This window comes from Muntiacus reevesi, chromosome 1 (assembly GCF_963930625.1).
Source record: "Muntiacus reevesi chromosome 1, mMunRee1.1, whole genome shotgun sequence".
Taxonomy (NCBI): Eukaryota; Metazoa; Chordata; class Mammalia; order Artiodactyla; family Cervidae; genus Muntiacus; species Muntiacus reevesi.
In genome coordinates, this window is record NC_089249.1 from 56,403,838 (window position 1) to 56,420,324 (window position 16,487).

The 16,487-nt window shown below is 59.7% G+C and overlaps 1 protein-coding gene across 2 annotated transcripts; it reads right to left on the minus strand.

Annotated features, from left to right (window-relative positions):
• Nucleotides 1-7,337: 7,337 nt before the first annotated feature.
• Nucleotides 7,338-9,328, minus strand: TNFRSF13C (TNF receptor superfamily member 13C). 2 transcript variants are annotated; one of them, XM_065923978.1, is made up of 3 exons: nt 9,159-9,328; nt 8,523-8,786; nt 7,338-7,985 (listed from the first exon to the last, which is right to left on the minus strand). In XM_065923978.1, the coding sequence occupies exons 1-3, from the start codon at nt 9,292-9,294 to the stop codon at nt 7,804-7,806; spliced, it is 582 nt and encodes a 193-aa protein (XP_065780050.1). In that variant the 5' UTR covers nt 9,295-9,328; the 3' UTR covers nt 7,338-7,803. The 2 variants fall into 2 exon arrangements, with proteins under 2 accessions (XP_065780050.1, XP_065780040.1); XM_065923968.1 differs by having other exon boundaries at nt 8,523-8,789.
• Nucleotides 9,329-16,487: the final 7,159 nt, after the last annotated feature.

The window sequence follows — 16,487 nt, forward strand, 5'->3', positions numbered from 1 at the left end:
TTCCCTCCAGGCCGCCTCGGGTTCGGTGTTAACCCTGGGACACGGACCTGGGTCCCAGAACTTCCTGGACGCTGGGCTGGGGTCCTGCGGTGACCACACGCCTATGAGCGATGGACACGGCCTAGTCTGGCGCTCCCTGGATCTCTCCTGCCATTCCAGGTGAGAAAGGGAGGAGACTGGTTTAACCGCAGGGACTCCACTTGGGGCAGAGCCCTTGTCAGACCCTTCGCCCTGGTCCCCACTGGACCCTCAGGTCCTTTCTCAAGCCCGGGGGGTAGGGGTAGGGCCCGGGAGGGAACCTACTCAGAGCACTACTCAGTTATGATTTTGAACTTGGTTTTAACTGCAGAATGTGATCCGAGCAACCCAGGTGAGGTGCCTTGCTTTTTCCCTGCCTCAGTTTCTCATTTTAACATCAGAAACTGTCTCTTCTGGCAGAGAGGGGTCAATATGGGGCCTCCCACTGTCTACATGAGAGCACCGACTGCGTGGGCCAGTTCCCTGGTGTCCCCGCAGTACAGACTTCTGCCACATCTGCTGAATGAATGAAATGACTCTAGCCTCGAGTTTCAGATGAAGAATTTGAGCTCCTTGCGTCCTTCCTGCTCCCCCTTGCATCCTGTCTTCACTCAGTAACTGGGATCAGCTTATAAAAATGGAGGAGGTGGAGGTAGGAAGGAGACAGATTTACATTTAAAGGAGGATCAGGTTTTCTGTTGATGAGATGAGGGGCTGACAGGCTAATTTCAGGGCTAAGACAGGAAGGAGGGTGACCTCTCTACAAAGCCCTCCCCCATTCCTTATGCCCTGGCCAAAAACAGACTGCTCCTCTCTCCTCCACCCACAAACACGCTTTGGATCCAGCCCAGGAGACCCTACCCTACTAAAAGGCTTTATTACAATTTTAGAGAAAAAAGGAAATAGATGAATAAAGGAATAAAATGAAATTGCCTTAGTCCCATTACCAGGGAAAACTGATGCTTTACAAACTGCTTTTTAACTGGTTTTTCATTTACTCTTTGCTGTCAAACCTTCCGTATATTATTCTGCTCTAGGACTTTGTGTTTTCTGGTGCATCCTTTGCTGCTTTCTTAGCTGGTATTCCTAGAAATGGAATCCATGGCACAGACTGCCTAGTTTGTATCCATGCCCCCAACACACACTGCCAAGCAGCCCTCTGGGTCACTGAGTCTCGGAGGGTGACTGCGTCTGCCCTCTTTCCCACCCTATTGCTGGCCACTAGGTTTCAAGAGACTGGCTCCCCGGCACTGTGACCTCTTCCTGGGTAACATGACCCTGTTGGACCCAGAACAAGTCTTCCAATGCTCTGCTCCTCCCTGGGCCCCTCTCCTGCACCTACTCTCTTGGCATCATTGGATGCCCTGCCCAGCTTCCACCCCAAATTGATTGCAATCAGGATATATGTCTCCATTTATCCAATGAAGGAGCTGGATTCCAGACACCCCGCTACCATAGCCCCAAGGGACTGATGTCCAACCTTCAACTCCTCCCCATCTCAGTCTGGCTTACGGGTCAGCCAGGAACCATAGATGCCCACATCTACTGGGTCCATGCCAGGCACTCAATGCCCTCTCCATGTGAACATTCAGCCTTGGGGTGGAGGATGACCCAGAGAGGGCAAATGCAAAGAGAGACCACAGCTGACTGGCGGAGCCTGGGGTCTGACTGTCCACTCAGCTGACACCGTCCCCCAGGTGCCCAGCCATGTGCTGGGCAAGGGGATCTAGAGATGGAGCAGTCCAGTTAAGGGGGGACCCCCTTGTCCAAGCTGCCCTCCCTGGACCCTGGGATCTCTCTCCATGACAAGGCACCAGAGCACCGGCCCCTCATCTCCACTGTCCGCCGCCCCCAAGCCTGTATCACCAAAAGTCATCCATTGATCCAGGCTTAAAATAACCCCTGGCATCTGCAGTGAGCTCCACGGGGCGGGCAGAGGAGCCGAGTCTCCGTTCATGAAGGGCACCTGCCCTGCCCCCAGCTCCGAGAGCTGGGATCTGGAGAGTGTGGGTGTCTGAGTGTGCTAGAGAACATGAGTGAGTGTGTACACATCTGGGGCTGGCACGACTATGAGGGCCTTCACTGCACGTGGGCATGTGCGTATGTGTGTGTGGCAGTGTGAATGTGCCTGTGCACAACCCTCCCTGTTGAGTCCTCACCTGGTGCCCAGGTTTGGCTGGGCAGGGCTCAGGGTCCTGAGAGGAGAGATCAGGGATATACATTAAGAACCTGGCCTGGGCCTCAGCCTCTGGATTCTAGGTGGTAGGTAACCAGTCTGCCCAGCCTTTCTAGAGAGAAACCCAAGACCCCAGGAAGGGGAATGACTTGGCACACAGCCTGGAAGGGCCGGAGTCTGGCCTGGAACCTGCACTGTGTGCCCCAAACCTACCTTCTGACCAGTTCAGTACAGAGAAAGCAGCTGAGGCCCCCGGCCCAGAGGGCCGGCAGTACCCCCAATACTAACACCTGGCACATCAACTCCTCCATGAAACCCTGGGCCCTCCCACAGGTTGTTTCTCCCTGGAATGCCTTTCCAGCCCCTCACACTGAGAACTCCTATTTATTCTTCACTTTGGATCCAGACTAATATGAGTTGGAATTCTGGCTCTAATAAGACTGATCAACATTTCTGGGCCTCAGTTTTCTCATCTGCAAGATGGGCTGCTAGCTCTTCTTCCTCAGGGCTGCAGGGAGCGGCCAACGGGTCTCCGGTCGAAAAACATCGGAGCCTGCAGCCTTTTGGGAGCCCCCACCACAGCTGTGCTAAGACGGTTATTCCACCGTGGGTGCCCTCCGTGAGTCGTTGCCAAGCCCATCTTGCTCCCATTTCGTCTATAGTGGAAGGTTACCCAAGAAGCAGATATTGCAAGGGACCATGGATTCCCTGCTAGTGCAGATGCTGAAGAATGTACGTTGAGTGGGGGGGGGGGGGCGGGGAGGTCTGCATGGGAGGACCCAAGGCTCCTTTGTCTCCCTGAGAGGCAGTTCGTGACTCAGGCTCCAGCTGCCTGTGGGAGGGACGGGACGCGCCCGGGCTCCTGAGGTCTCGAGGGAGCAGGGGGGTTTGGAAGTGGGGACTGGCGCTGGGTGCTGGAGCTCAGCTTCTCTTCGCAAACCCGCGTGCACGCAACGAAGGTGCAAGTCTGGAGCTGCCCACCGTGGCCTTAGACCCAGAAAGGACATGTGTTCGGCGGAGGCCATACCGCGCCTCCACCCCGCACAGGTGCTCTCTAACACCGCCAGCATGTCAGTTCCTAGGACATAGCTCCGAGGTCAGCTCCGAGGGCGGAGCGCCGAGCCGGAGGAGGGGGACAGAGCCGGGTAGGCCACCTCTCCCCAAAGTCGGGGCCAAGCCCCTTTCATTTGGACCCCTCCCGGCTCGGGTCGCGGTCCTCGGGCCTCGTTTGAGGACGGGGATCCCGCGTGAGCGCGGCGGTCCGGAGTTTGGAGTCTACAATTATCTCGGTGCCCTGCTCCTACACGACCTGCCTTTTTCCCTGCAGGTGAGCCTCGGACCCACCCCTTCTACCAGCTCCTGGCCCCGCCCCTTTCCTGATACCCCGAGGCTTGGAGTTCCTCAGCCCCACCTCCCTCCTTGACCCCGCCCTCGCCACGCCTCTAGCCCTGGCCCCACCCCCTCCCTCCCGCAGCCCCGCCCGAAGGCAGGCGGTCCAGGTGCCCCGGGTCTCGCTGACCGCAGGAGCCGCCGATATAGACTTTCACCTGCGCCGGAGTCGCAGGCACTGTCCTGGATCCATGTAGGACGCCCGGGGCTGGTCCTCAGATTCTCTGCGCTCAGGGGAGTGAAGAGATGCTCAAGAGGCCCGGTGGGCCCTGGAAACCCATGCAGAGTTCCCCGAAGAGTACGGGCCAGAACACAGACGTCTGTGTCATCCTGGCTTCTCCTCGACTCTCCTTGTGACCCTGGGCAGTTGTTCCTACCACCCATCCCCCTGCAAGCTCCCTTCCCCGCCCCCAGTTCAGGATCAGACAGCTGGGGAGCCAGCAGATACAGGAGAAAGGTCAGATTTCCGGTTCTGGGTAACAGAGAATTTGGCCTGAGTCACCCACAACAGAGAAGATGGGAGTGGGCTCCCACTTTGTGCCCAGGGAAGATCTATCGGGTCTGGAGGTGACAGAAAGGGTGAGACCAAGCGATGGGGCTGAAGGAGCGCTGTGCTCCCAGAGGTGGGTGCCCTAGGTGCCACAAGGTGGGAGTGGCCACAGGGAAGGTTCTGACAGCCTCACCTGGCACCTAGCAGCCGTGAGCCCAAGCCTCCAGCCCCTCCCCCTGCCCCGACTTCTCTGCACCTTTGCACACAGCTCCCTGGGCCAGGAATGCCCTTTGTCTGCTCTGTTCCAGCAAGACAGGTCTGCAGGCTTCGGGGCATACCTCCTACTCTCCAAAGCACTCTACATGCTGAATTACCACACATACACACAGCCCCGTCCCCCTTCTCTGCGCCCCCCTCACCCCCCTCCACCCACCGCACCTACTGGGGGCATTCCCCGGCTCTGGCCGGGATCACCCTGTCCTGTGCTCGTGTCCTGCTCTGTCTCTCCCCTTGGAATAGGACCTAAGACGGGGTCTGAGGCTGATCTCCTGGCACTGACCAGCATGGTTCTGGCACAATGCAGGCCTGCTGGGATCTGGGATCAACAGGGCAGTAAACAGATGACAAAGGGAGATGGGAGTGGTAACCCCTGAGACCAGAGCCTCAGGCCAGCTCTGGGAAACTCACATGGACTGGGGGGGTAGGGATGAATTTCTGAGGGTTGGGGGGCTCTGGGCAGAAAAGTGTCTGCATCCCAGAGAAAGAAGTCAATAGAGGCATTCATGAGGTGGAGCCCCTACTTGCCACATGGCCTCTTTAATCTTGGACAGTTGGTTGCCTCTCGGGTTCCATTTTGCATGTGGCAGACAAGCCCCAAGAGATGCCACAGCTTCTAAAAGCAAGAGCTGTGTGGGACCATCTCTGCCGGGACAGAGGGAGGTTAGGGGTCACGTTCCTCCTCCTGGCCTCACCAGCTGGGCCTCCCCACCCCCACCTTGAGCCAGGAGCCAGGGCTGTCAGGCAGGAAGTGAGAGGTGCCTGCAGGAAGCCCCAGGAGGAACTGAGACTTCAGCCAGCCCCGCCCCCACCTGCAGGGCCCTGGGGACCTTGGGGACACCTGACTCTGCACCAGGAAAATCTGGCCAGAAACAGGCTAGAGGGAGGGAGGCTACTTCCCTGGGTTCCGATCCCAACAAGCAGCTTTCCCAGTCTATCTTGGATCCTTCTTACTGCAGAAAGAGACCAGTTGGGGAGGGAAATCTTTGAGTTGAGATGAAAATAAAGAGCAAAGCCTGGAACCAATGCCTGGGGTCTGCAGCTCCCTGGTCTGCTCCTAGGACCTTCTGGCCAGCAGGTGCCCAGGTCTAGCCCAGCTCCACCACTGCGGATTGTATCTTGGGCCAGGTCCCTCCACCTCTCTGGGCCTCTTCTTTCCTATCTGCAAAATGAGTCATATAATCCCTGCTCAGGGACAAGAACTGGTCCAGATTTTCAGGAAAGCAGTTTGACCAAAAGGGCTCTAAAAAAGGTCAAGGCCTTTTTAAAGCAATGACTCTCCTTCCAGGAAACAGAGACTCGGTGTTCTCATTTGTGAACTGGAGGTGAGGAGTGGGGATCCTCTAGGTTTCCTTCCAGTCCTTGGAGGGCCACAGGCCCGGAGGAGAGCTTTGCACCCAACCCCCACCTCCATTTTTTCAGAAAAGGAAACAGACTGGACCAGGGGTTCAGTGGGGACACAGCGGTGCCAGAGGTTTGCATGTCTGGGCCCCAGGGGGCTGCGCCCACTTGTGTCGCCGGCAGGGCCCACCCCCCCCCCCCCGGCTGTGGTAGCAAAGGTGGGGAGGGGACGGGGGTGGCCGAGAACAGCTCAGGCTCCCCCAACTCTGAGATGCAGAGAAATGGAAAGTTGGACCCATTCTGGGCCTGCCCCCAACCCTCCTGCCTACAGCCCTCACCCTGACCTCACCTCAGCCACCTGGTGGCCGGGGGGATGGGGGGAGGCATCTGAGATGTGTTCAGGATGGAGAGAAGAGACTCAGATGTGGCTGTCCGGGTTCTGGGGACACCAAACGTTGCTGGCCGCTGACTATCTTCTGAGCTGGGAAAGGGCTGGGCCGGAAGTGCAGGTGTCTACTGGGCAGCTCTGATGGGCAGGTCCGGGACAGATGGACAGAGAGCAACTGATGCATAGAATAGAACACGGTCAAGGTGGGAATCCTCTGGCAGTCCAGGGGTTACGACTCAAACTCTCACTGACAAGGGCCTGGGTTCCATCTCTGGTCAGGGAACTAAGATCCCACAAGGTTTGCAGCATGGCCCAAAAAAGAGAAAAGAATATGGTCAAGAACCTAGAAGGAGGACAACATGGTACTCAGCATACCATCTTCTGACTTCCCAGTCCCTTGCCCCTTCCAAGGGTGCTAAGCTGTGACAAATTCCAAGGACACAGTCCAGGGTCGAATCCAGGTCAGGAGGATCTAACCCTCCTGATCACAGGAGGTTGGGCAGGAAAGCCAGTGGCTGACTGAATGCACAGCATGGTCCAGAACTGGGAGACAGGGTCTTGGTTCCAGGCCCCAGGGCTGGGGGCACCATGGTCAGAGGAGCAGTTCCGCTGGGGTGGTGGATGCCTGACTTGGGGAGGACAGGCCACAGAGTGAAGGGCACTCACAGGACACCGGGTCCAGCTGGTTCAAGGCCACAGGCCTGCCCTGCCTCCTAAGTAAGGAGCCTCCTGCTGGTCCTGGCCCTGCCCTGGATACAGCTCCCGGTGCCCCGGAGGCTGCTAGGACTCCAGCTGGGCTCATGCGGACACGCTGTCTGCATGCCTCGTGTGCAATTGCAGTCCAGCCCCACAGGCTCTAGACTTCCTCCCAAGTGTGAGCCTGGGGCTCTGGAAGCTGCCTCCAGGGCGAAAACGGCATCACAGATCTTAGCAGATTGGGCCAAGCTCAGGGGTGACCCTAGGATACAGATACCCAAGAAGCAGCACAATTCAGGCTATTTCTTAAACTCATCTTGTACTAAATCCCAAAGCAAACCGGTCAGGGTCAGTTGGTTACTCACTGCTGCCATTTGTATTGGTTTAAAAGCGGGGCAGCTCCGAGAGCAAGTATTGAATACAACCCAGCTACAAATAAAGCATCCTCCTACTCAATGCTCTCCTAGATTCATTCTGGTTTATGGTGGTTTCCCCAAGCTTAAAGAAAAACTCTACTCAGAGTCTCCCAACCACTCAAAAAGCACAGAACTCAGCTATGACCTTTAAGGACAACGACAGGTGGTATGAATTTATTTTGTGTATTTGTGCTCACTCAGTCATGTCCGAGTCTTAGCGACCCCATGGAATGTAACCCGCCAGGCTCCCTCTGTCCATGGGATTCTCCAGGCAAGAGTACTGGAGTGGGTTGCCATTTCCTCCTCCAGGGGATCTTCCCAACCCAGGGATCAAACCAACCTCCCTTAATGTCTCCTGCATAGGGAGGAAGATTCTTTACTGCTAGCGCCGCCTGGGCAGCCCAGTATGAGTTTAAGCCAAATGCTAACATGCCATACAATGCCATGCAGTCCAAGCCCTGTGGTCTGGGTGCCTATAGCTCTGCAGGGTTAGCTGGGGAGCAAGTGGGCTCCCAGAAAGGACAGTGGGCACCGGGGTGAAGAACTGAATTCAACCTCCAAGTCTGGCTGGTGGCCCGTAGAGAGGGCGGGGGCCGCCTGCTGCCCTCAGTCGCTACTGTAGCTCAGGCCCGGCTGTCTTGGTGGTCACCAGTTCAGTGGAACCCAGCTCTGTGGCTGGCACGGGGACGCTGTGGGCAGGTGGGGTGGCCGCCGGGTCTTCACTGGGCGGAAGCCAGATGGGAGCCATGGCATCCAGGGTTCCGGGGGAGAGTGTGGCGTCAACGTCCAGGGGCTCTGGGGAGGCGGCGGTGGGGGGGGGGTGTTTGCGGGTGGCGCTGGGTCAGGATCGGCTCACGGCCGTCCCCACCCCCTGTTCTGGAAGCCTCCCTGGAGGGACAGCCGTCTGACTGATGGGAGAGAAGTCAGTTGATAAAGCCCCACTGGTGGGATGGGGAGGGGTGGCACGTGATGGGCCCTCAGGACGGGAAGTTTCTAGAGCTGGCTGGCAAAATGCCAGTGCTGACAGAGGGCGAGGAGAGGTGGGAACCGGTCTGGCTGTCCCAGAGAGAAGGCAGGACAGGCCCCCACCCCCACCCCACCCCAAACCGGGCTCCCCAGCCTTATGTCTCTTCCTCACACAGGTCTGGGGCGCTAGGGCTGTGTCCCCGCCTGGACCTGGGGGGTCTCTGGCAGGACTATTTCTCTCCACTCGGCCTTGCCTCCTTCAGACCATCCCTACTCCTTCACCCAGGCCCCCTTGGGCCCCTCAAGGACCATGTCTCCCCTCCGACGTCCCCCAGCCCTCTCGGGTCCCCTAGACGAGGAACTTACTGTCTGGGTCTCCGTCCGGGGCCTCTGGGACCTCCGGGGCCTCGGGAGTCTCAGGGGCCATCACCGTGCCCAGCCGCCGCCGCCGCCGGCGCTTCCAGGTCACCAGCCCGAGCAGGGCCAGGGCCAGCGCCAGGCCCAGCAGCGCGGGGGCTCCGAAGAGCAGCGCCGGGAGCGGCAGCGCCGCCTCGGCCTCCGCGGGGGTCCCCGGGCCCGCCGACTCCTGCGGCTGCAGCGCCGTCCCGGGCGCCAGGCTGCTCGGGCCGCCTGCTGGAGGGGACGGGCAGGGGGAGCAGGGGGCGGAGGGGAGGGGGGCGTGGGGAGGGGGAGGGCCGGAGGAAGGTGAGGCTGGGCCGCGGAGGAGGGGGACGGCCGGGCGGGGCAGCGCAGGCCGAGGGGCGAGAGGGGGCCGTGAGGGCCACGCGCCGACGGCTGGTCCCCCCTCCAGGCCCCCGGCTCACATTCCCCACCCCACCTCGCCAGTTAACCCGAGGCCCGCGCCCCCTCCCCACGTCCTGGGACAGGGCGGCGGCGGGTGGGGGGTGGGGAGGGCATGGCTGCGACTCCTGGCATCGCCCTCCTTCCCGCTCCAGGGCTGCCCCGCGCGCGCGCCATGCGTCGGCGCGGCTCGACTCTTACCCGGTCTAGGCTCCGTCGTCCGGAGGAGACTGCAGGCCACACAGTTGCGGACCAGCGGGTCGAAGCACTGGGTCTGCAGGCACTGCGCGGGTGCCGGCCGGTCTTTGCCCCGCATGCTTCTCCGCCCTCGCTGCATGCTGCCAAAGCCTCTAACCTTCTGCGCGCACCTCCGCCGCCCTCCGGGCCGAGTCTGGCCTCTGCTGCCCCACCGGGAGGAAACCGGGCGGGGCGCCACCCACTCCGCCCCAGCCCGCCCTCCTGCCTGCTGGAGTGGGACCACTCTTAGCCCGTGGCCCAGCACCCCAGACCTTCTTTCTGTGGTTTCTCCATTCAACCATCACCCCTAGACAGCCACTGGGCGGGCCCTTTTCTGGGCAGTGAAATCAGGTTGGGACTGAGACCCGGGGCTTTATCTTGGGGCACAGAGGATGGGCCCCTTAAGCAGGACACAGAGCTCTGGGGTGGCCTCCTCCATCCTGCCCCCCCATGGCCAGCCTGTGGTCCCAGGCCATCCTCGCTGGCCCTCTTCCCCTTCCTGCCTCCTCCTCCGGGGAGCCCTCCTGTCCTTCTCAGGCAGCGCTGGCCAGTTCGTCAAACACAACCGGAGCGCCCACACTGTCCCAGGCCCCCGGGGGACTCCCGCACTGGGAGGTGGTAATGGGGGAGGCAGTGCCTCTCGGCCACAGCATCCCTGAAGATGATCCCCACCGAGGGGACGGGGAAGCTTTGTGGACAGGTCAACTTTGCGGACAGGACGAGCAGGTGTTTGCTAGATGGAGTGACATCCACTGGAGCAGGCAGTGTAAACAAAGGCCTTCGGCCGAATCCGAAGGCCAGGTAGTGCTGGGACCAGAGGGCGGGACTGGGGCTTTAACTGAGAGAAGCCAAGACCCTGGCTGCGAGGGCACTGGGGAGCCATGGGGGGCTTTCAGCAGGAAGTGTCCCAGTCAGACCTGCCTGTTAAGCTCTGGCTGTAATGGAGTGCGCAGATGGGGTAGGTCCAGGCACACCTCGGTCTCTAGCTCTTAAGCAAGAGGGAGACTCAGAGCAACCGATAAACAGATGGACAGACCAAGGCCCAGGAGGCAGTATGCAGGCCACCCACATGGACTTCTTTTCCCCAGGGCTGTGTGTGTTCAGGCCTGCTCGCCCCTGTGTCTCATCGAGGCCCCTCCTGTCTGACTCCACTCCCTAGAGTTTGGGGATGCCCCTCCTGACTCTCACCTGTGTCTCTTGGACCAAATCTCAGGCAGACACACCAGCCCCCTTGGCCTTCCTGGACAGATGCTGGACCCCCCTACCTGGAGCGGCCGGGGGGACAGGGCTAGCAGGGAGCCTCAGGAAGGAGCATGGACGTGGTGCCCTCGTGGTGGGCCGTACCAGACCCCTAAGCACTCAGGGCTGGAGGTGCACAGAGGAAAGAGTAACTGTCCGGGGGCAAGGAGGGGGCTCAGGGCCAGGAGTAGATCTTTACGGCTCAAGCAGGAGGGAAACCTTCCAGACAGAAGGTGGGACGGACAAGTTCACAAGCAAGAGAGGGGCAAGGGGAAGCTTGCCCTGGGTCCTGGCTTGGCTGCTGCCTTGGGGGCCCAAGGCTGCGGATGGGCTGGGCCAGGCCTTGAGCCACAGGCCCTGGGGGGTGAGGAGCCCCAGGAGGTGTTGGAGTGGGTGAGAGTCTCTGAGCTGTGCCTTTGAAGGGACCCTCTGCCCGCTGCTGTGGAGTTGCAGCCTGGCCAGGGTGGGCAGCACAGCAAGGAAGCTGGCACCATAGCCCAGGGCCGGGGAACGAGCCAGCAGGTGTTTCGGAGGAAAGAGGGACGTGATGGAATGAGGGGAGCAGGGCTAGCCCCCCTCCCAGGTTTCTGGCTCCGGAAACCCTGAGACGGCCGGCCTTGAGGAGCCCGGGGCCCACTGCCTCTCCGTCCCCTGCCCACGGGCCAGCAACTCCGTGGCAGGAAGGTGTAGGCGGTGGGGCAACTGCAAAGGAGAAGTGGGTCTGGGGCGGGGGTGTGGGTGTGAGTGTGGGTGTGTATTGAAGGGGTGGGGGAGCCAGGAGCCTGCACAGGAGCCAGGGCAAGGCAAGCCCTCCTAGGGGCAGAGCGGCAGGGGCAAGACTAAAGACTGGGTCCCCCTCCCCACCCCATCACCACTGATGCCGCTATTACCTGTTAGCCATGGGAAGTCCCCCTTAATAGCATCAGGCATGTCTTCTAACCTCTGTGTGTATATGTGTGTGTGTGTGCACTCAGTCCGTCTCTTGGGGATCCCATGGACTGTAGCCCACCAGGCTCCTCTGTCCTTGGGATTTCCCAGGCAAGAATGCTGGAGTGGGTCTCCATGCCCTCCTCCATCCAGGGACTCTTCCTGACCCAGGAATCGAACCTGCATCTCTTGTGTCTCCTGCCTTGGCAGGTTTGCTCTTTACCTCTGCGCCACCTGGGCAGCCCCTTCTTTGAAGCTGGGTTCCGGACAATTGGGCAGAGGGAGCTTAGTCTCAGGAAACTTGGGGAGAACCTAAGCCTAGGTGATGGGAGGCCCAGGTCTGGGGTCGTGTACACAAGCTTCCCCTGCACGGATGGCCCTGGGCCTCTGTCTTACTGCGGCCGCTCTGACCCTGGCGGAGAGCAGTGGAGGTGACCAGCGGGGCCTCGGGCCATTCGGGGAGAGTGGCGCCTGGTGGTGCCGGCCTCCTGGAAGGAAGGAAGTCCTCGTTGGACACACAGGCTTCCCGGGCGCCTCCTGCATGCCTGCAGAGGCAGGGGCTGAGGACAGGCAGATGGAGCCTGCGAGGGCCTGACTCCAAACCTTTTCACTTGTGCTTCCTAAATAGGGAAGCAGGGAGACCTTGAATCTCTGTTTGGCTGACTTAGGGGTTAAGAAATTTCGGGACTTTCCTGGTGGGCCAGAGGTTGAAACTCTGAGCTTCCACTGTAGGGGGCATGGGGTTGAATTTCTGTTCAGGGAACTAAGATCCTACATACTATGTACTGCCACAAAAAAAAAAGGAGAGAGAGAAATTTCACCATCAGACCATATGGTAGAAGTTTATTCCTCAATGTGTTTTTTCATATCCTCTGAAGTCAAATTTATTACTTTTTTAAAATTCACCTTATCACTTTTTAACTGTGAAATATGACCAAGAGGGTGGGGTTAAGTTTCTAAAATCAAATGTGGTTCAAGCAAATGTCCCCTGTGCTCTCCGTAGCTTTTACTTTAACTTATATCATTACTCTATGTATGCGCAAGTAGAAAATTAGGGACTTTGTTGCTGAAAAACCCTTCTAATTGAATCTATTAGTGTTCTCAATGTTTCATTCACCGAGTTTTGTTTTTTTTAAAAATATGATTAATTTGAGTCTGTCACGGAAAACGGAGTCTCCTTTGATCTGTGTCCCCCGAAATACCCCCCAAAACACCCTCCCCATGGTTCTGACACAGGTGCTGTCATGATGTCATTTTTTTCAGATGGGGAAATAGGGGCTGTGAGGGGCAGAGCGGTGACCCTGTACCTCTGGGGGGGCCTGGCTGGGGTCTGCGTCCAGCTGGCCGTGAAGTGTGGCCTGTGTCCTGCCAGCCTCAAGGACAGGGTGGGGAAGTGAGGACGTTCTGCCTGGTGGACAAGCTCAGTGTCGGGGGGGTGGAGAGGGGAGGCCCCAGCGGCAGAGAGGCCCAGCCCCCAGATCTGGATGTGAAAGCGCTCTGAGACCTGGGATGCCTGTGTTCTTTACCTAAAAATTAGTTTTATTTGTAATTTTGTGAGTAATATGTGAACATGTTCTCATGAAAAAAACCCTCACACAATACTAACGTGGATGAGTAAGAAGGGCATTTCTCTGCCATTCCCCAGAGGGGGTCTGTTTTCACTTTGTTGAAGTCTTTCATCCCAGTCTTATTTTTATGCCTTTACATTCTCGTCTACGCGCATTGAGAAAAGCAGGTTTTGTGTTTCATAGAGAGAGGGGCCACGGGCTGTGAACTGACCTATCGGTCTGAGTGCCTGTGTTGGCTCTCTTGTGTCATCTTCTTTTTGGGGGCCAAGCCACATGACATACAAGATCTTAGTTCCCCGACCAGGGTTCCAATCTAGGTCCCGGCAGTGAAGGCGTGGAGCCCTAACCGCTGGACCACCAGGGAATTCTCGCTCGCTCCATCTCATTTTGTCACAGCGGCCAGAGCCCCCCGAGTCGAGATTCCCTTTGCCTTTTTTTATTTTTTGGCTGCACCGCATCTTCACTACTGTGAGAGAGCTCTCTCTAGTTGCGGCGTGTGAGCTTCTCACTATGGCGGCTTCTTTTTTTTGTGGAGCGAGGGCTCAGTACTTGTGGGACGCAGGCTTAGTTATTCCTCGGCAGGTAGAATCTTCCTGGACCAGGGATTGAATCCATGTCTCTTGCCTTGACAGGGAGATTCCTATCCACTGTGCTACGGGAAGCCCTCCTTTGGCTTTCTCATGTATTGGGTTGGCTAAAAAGTTAGTTCAGATTTTTCATAAGATGTTATGGAAAAATCCGAACTAAACTTTTGGCCAGCAGATGTCATTTTAGCTCTGACATCCAGGACACTGCCAGAAAGTCTCCTTTCCTACCAGGGAGAGTGGGAAGGGTGTGATGTGGGGCCTCTAGACACAGACAGGGAAGGGTTGGGAGAGGCAGGGAGGTCAGTTCAAAGTCCTGGTGAGGCCAGAAGTCCCTCTCCCCTTGAATCCAAGTTACACAAGGTGAGGCCGTGGAACAGGGGGACAGAGGTGGGAGTGCTCCCTGAGGATGTCTGTCCAGGAGGCAGTTAGGAAGTCCTCACCCAGGCTCTCAGGCCCCTCAGCCTATCCTCAAGGCCCCATCCCTCCCCCCGCCACCAACTCACACAGGTGCAGTGCGGGGCTTCCTGACCAGGGCAGCCCCAGCGATCTCTCAGCCTGGCCCCTGGCTGGGGGGTGTGGGCCCTCCATGTGAGGCCCGAAAGGAGACCCGGCCCCTCAGCCTCACAGCGAGAGGCGTCCCCCACCCTCTGGGGCCAGGCCTACAGTTATGTAAGGCGGACAGAGGTGCTGAGACTTGGGGGATGGGGCGGATGGGGAGCAGGATCTCCCCCCCAAGGGGCCAGCTGTCCCCAGGCCTCATTCAGGGCACCCAGGAGGGACCAGGGACGTACCACGGGTCAGGCAGTGTTCTAGGTGCTGGGGCGACAGCAGGGAACCAGAGACACAGACCCAACACTAAAACCACAGAGGAGGTGGGGAGGTGAGACGTGCTGGGGAGGAAATGTCAGGAGCGCAGGGCGACGGGGGGGTGGCCGGAGCCTTGGGAAAGGCCCGGTGCAACCTTGGGACAGGAGGACAGAGGTGCGAAAGACCCCGCGGATGTCTGGGGAGGAGTGGGCGAGGCCCAGGGACCCACCGGCCACAGCAACCAGGGAGATGGGAGCATGCACGCCCACCACGGCCTGGCCCTGCACCCCTTGCCTGGACCCGTGGGGGAGGTGGCCTCGTGATCCTTCCTTTGCAGAGAACAAAGCAAGCCCAGGAGGAGGGATGAGTCCGGCGGCCCCTTGGGCCTGAGCCGTCCTGCCACCACCCCTCCAGACCACATCTGTTGGTTGATGACATCGGGGGTGGGCGGGGGACGGGGGTCTAGTCCAGCACGGAAGAGGACCAAGTGCGGGGGTCCCCTCTGAGCCTGGCCGGGCAAGGCTGTTACCCAGACCAAGCACCCGCTACATGTTAGCTCCCAGAGCCCCCCAGATGTCTTTGGCAACCCCCCCGACACCACAGGGGTCACGGGCACCAGGGATGGCCACCCGCTCTCCCGCTCAGAGCGGCTGTTCAGGGACCCCACCCCCATCCCTAGGGTCACACTCGAGTGGGCCTCACAGCTTTGGGGTGCAGCAGGCTCTGCAGCCCCCCCCCCCCCGCCTCCCCCGGCCTTGCCCCATGTCTGTGAGAAGTCCTTTCACAATGATTCTCTGCTTGCACGCTCGCAGCCCCAGGGGAGGCTGAGCGGCACAGGGGCAGTGGGGGAGGGCTTAGGTGAGCAGGCGTCTTCTGGAAAGGGTCCCTTTGAGCTGGAGTCCTGCCAGGTAGGTCCAGCCCGGTACCAGGTGTTTGCAGGCAGGGATACCCTGCGGCGGGGCTTTAGTTCAATCACCTCTTGCGCTCACCTCGCGCTCCACACCGCTGGGCACAGCCAGCCAACCACCCACCCCGTCCACCCCCGGGGGCCACCATCTGTGGAGGGCGCGGAGGGCCAGACCCCGGCAGGTGCCGTGCCCAGCCCTTGGGTTTCTCTGAGCCTCTCGAGGACCTCACCAGGCCGCGGGGCCCGGGGATGGGAAGTGAGCCGCCCCAGGTCACGCTGCAGGTTGGCCGCAGACCCTGAGGCAGTGGGACGCAAAGGCCGGGTCCTTTCCCAGTGCATCACTTCCCCTATGTGGCCAGGCTGCCCTGTCTCAGCCACAGCCCCAGGCCGCCCCTGCCTTTGCTCGCTGAGGGGTGGCAGAGATGCAGGTGCCAGGCTCGGAGCCCCCTCCTGGGTGGGGAGGGGAAATAGCGTCGGCCCGGGGCCGGGATGCCTGGGTCTGGGCCGCCTTCTACGGAGCGCCTGAGCCCCTCGGGCCTGGGCTCAAGGGCTGCCCGCAGCCAGGTGGCCTGAAGACCCAAAGAAACCTGTGCCCCTGAGCAAGCCCTGCCCTTCTGGCAGCCCCAATGCCTCACCCACACGGCGGGGGCCCCGACGCCCCCTCCTTCCCCTGGGCTCTCAGGGAGCATGGCGCCTCGGGCTGCCCACTGCCTTGGGCCTGCTGCCCAGGGTCCATGCCCACCATCAGTAACCGCCTCCGACGTGACCACCCCATGACTGTGGCCAGCCTGAGAAGTCTTCCATTAGCTTTGAGTTTATTTTTTTGTTTAACATCATAGCTTCTCCCTCTCGGTCCTCACGAGTGGCTGGGAAGAGAGGTCAGTTAGCCTGACCCCAGGCTACAGACGAGGGAACGCAGACACATCAAGCGTGTGACCCGTCGGCAGTCAAGGGCAGCCTATCCCATCTCCCGCCCCGGCACCAGGCACCTGTGCCGGGCACCACAGGGGGATCGAGACCGGCCTTCCGTCACTTCCCCGCATCACACCGGCTCCCGGGCCTGGGGGCTCGGCTCCGCTGTGAGGCAGAGGCAGGGTTCCAGGGTTCTGGGGCCCCGCTGAGCTCGCTGGAGCTGTGAGAGCACGGAGCTCCCCCAGCGCTTGGAAGGCTCCCAGGCCTGCGGCTGGAAAATGTGGTGCCATCTCTCTTGTTAAATGGCACCAGCTGGTGAAGAAAATGTGGCACGGGGACCAGAGCG

Bases quoted from the DNA above. Each gene is read 5' to 3' on its own strand.
- TNFRSF13C (XM_065923968.1), bottom strand. From the start codon at position 9,294: ATGCAGCGAGGGCGGAGAAGCATGCGGGGCAAAGACCGGCCGGCACCC. The intron at 8,790-9,158 runs GTAAGAGTCGAG...CGTCCCCTCCAG, and splicing joins GACGACGGAGCCTAGACCGG to CAGGCGGCCCGAGCAGCCTG. The intron at 7,986-8,522 runs GTAAGTTCCTCG...CCGCCTCCCCAG, and splicing joins CCCGGACGGAGACCCAGACA to AGCCCCTGGACGTTGACGCC.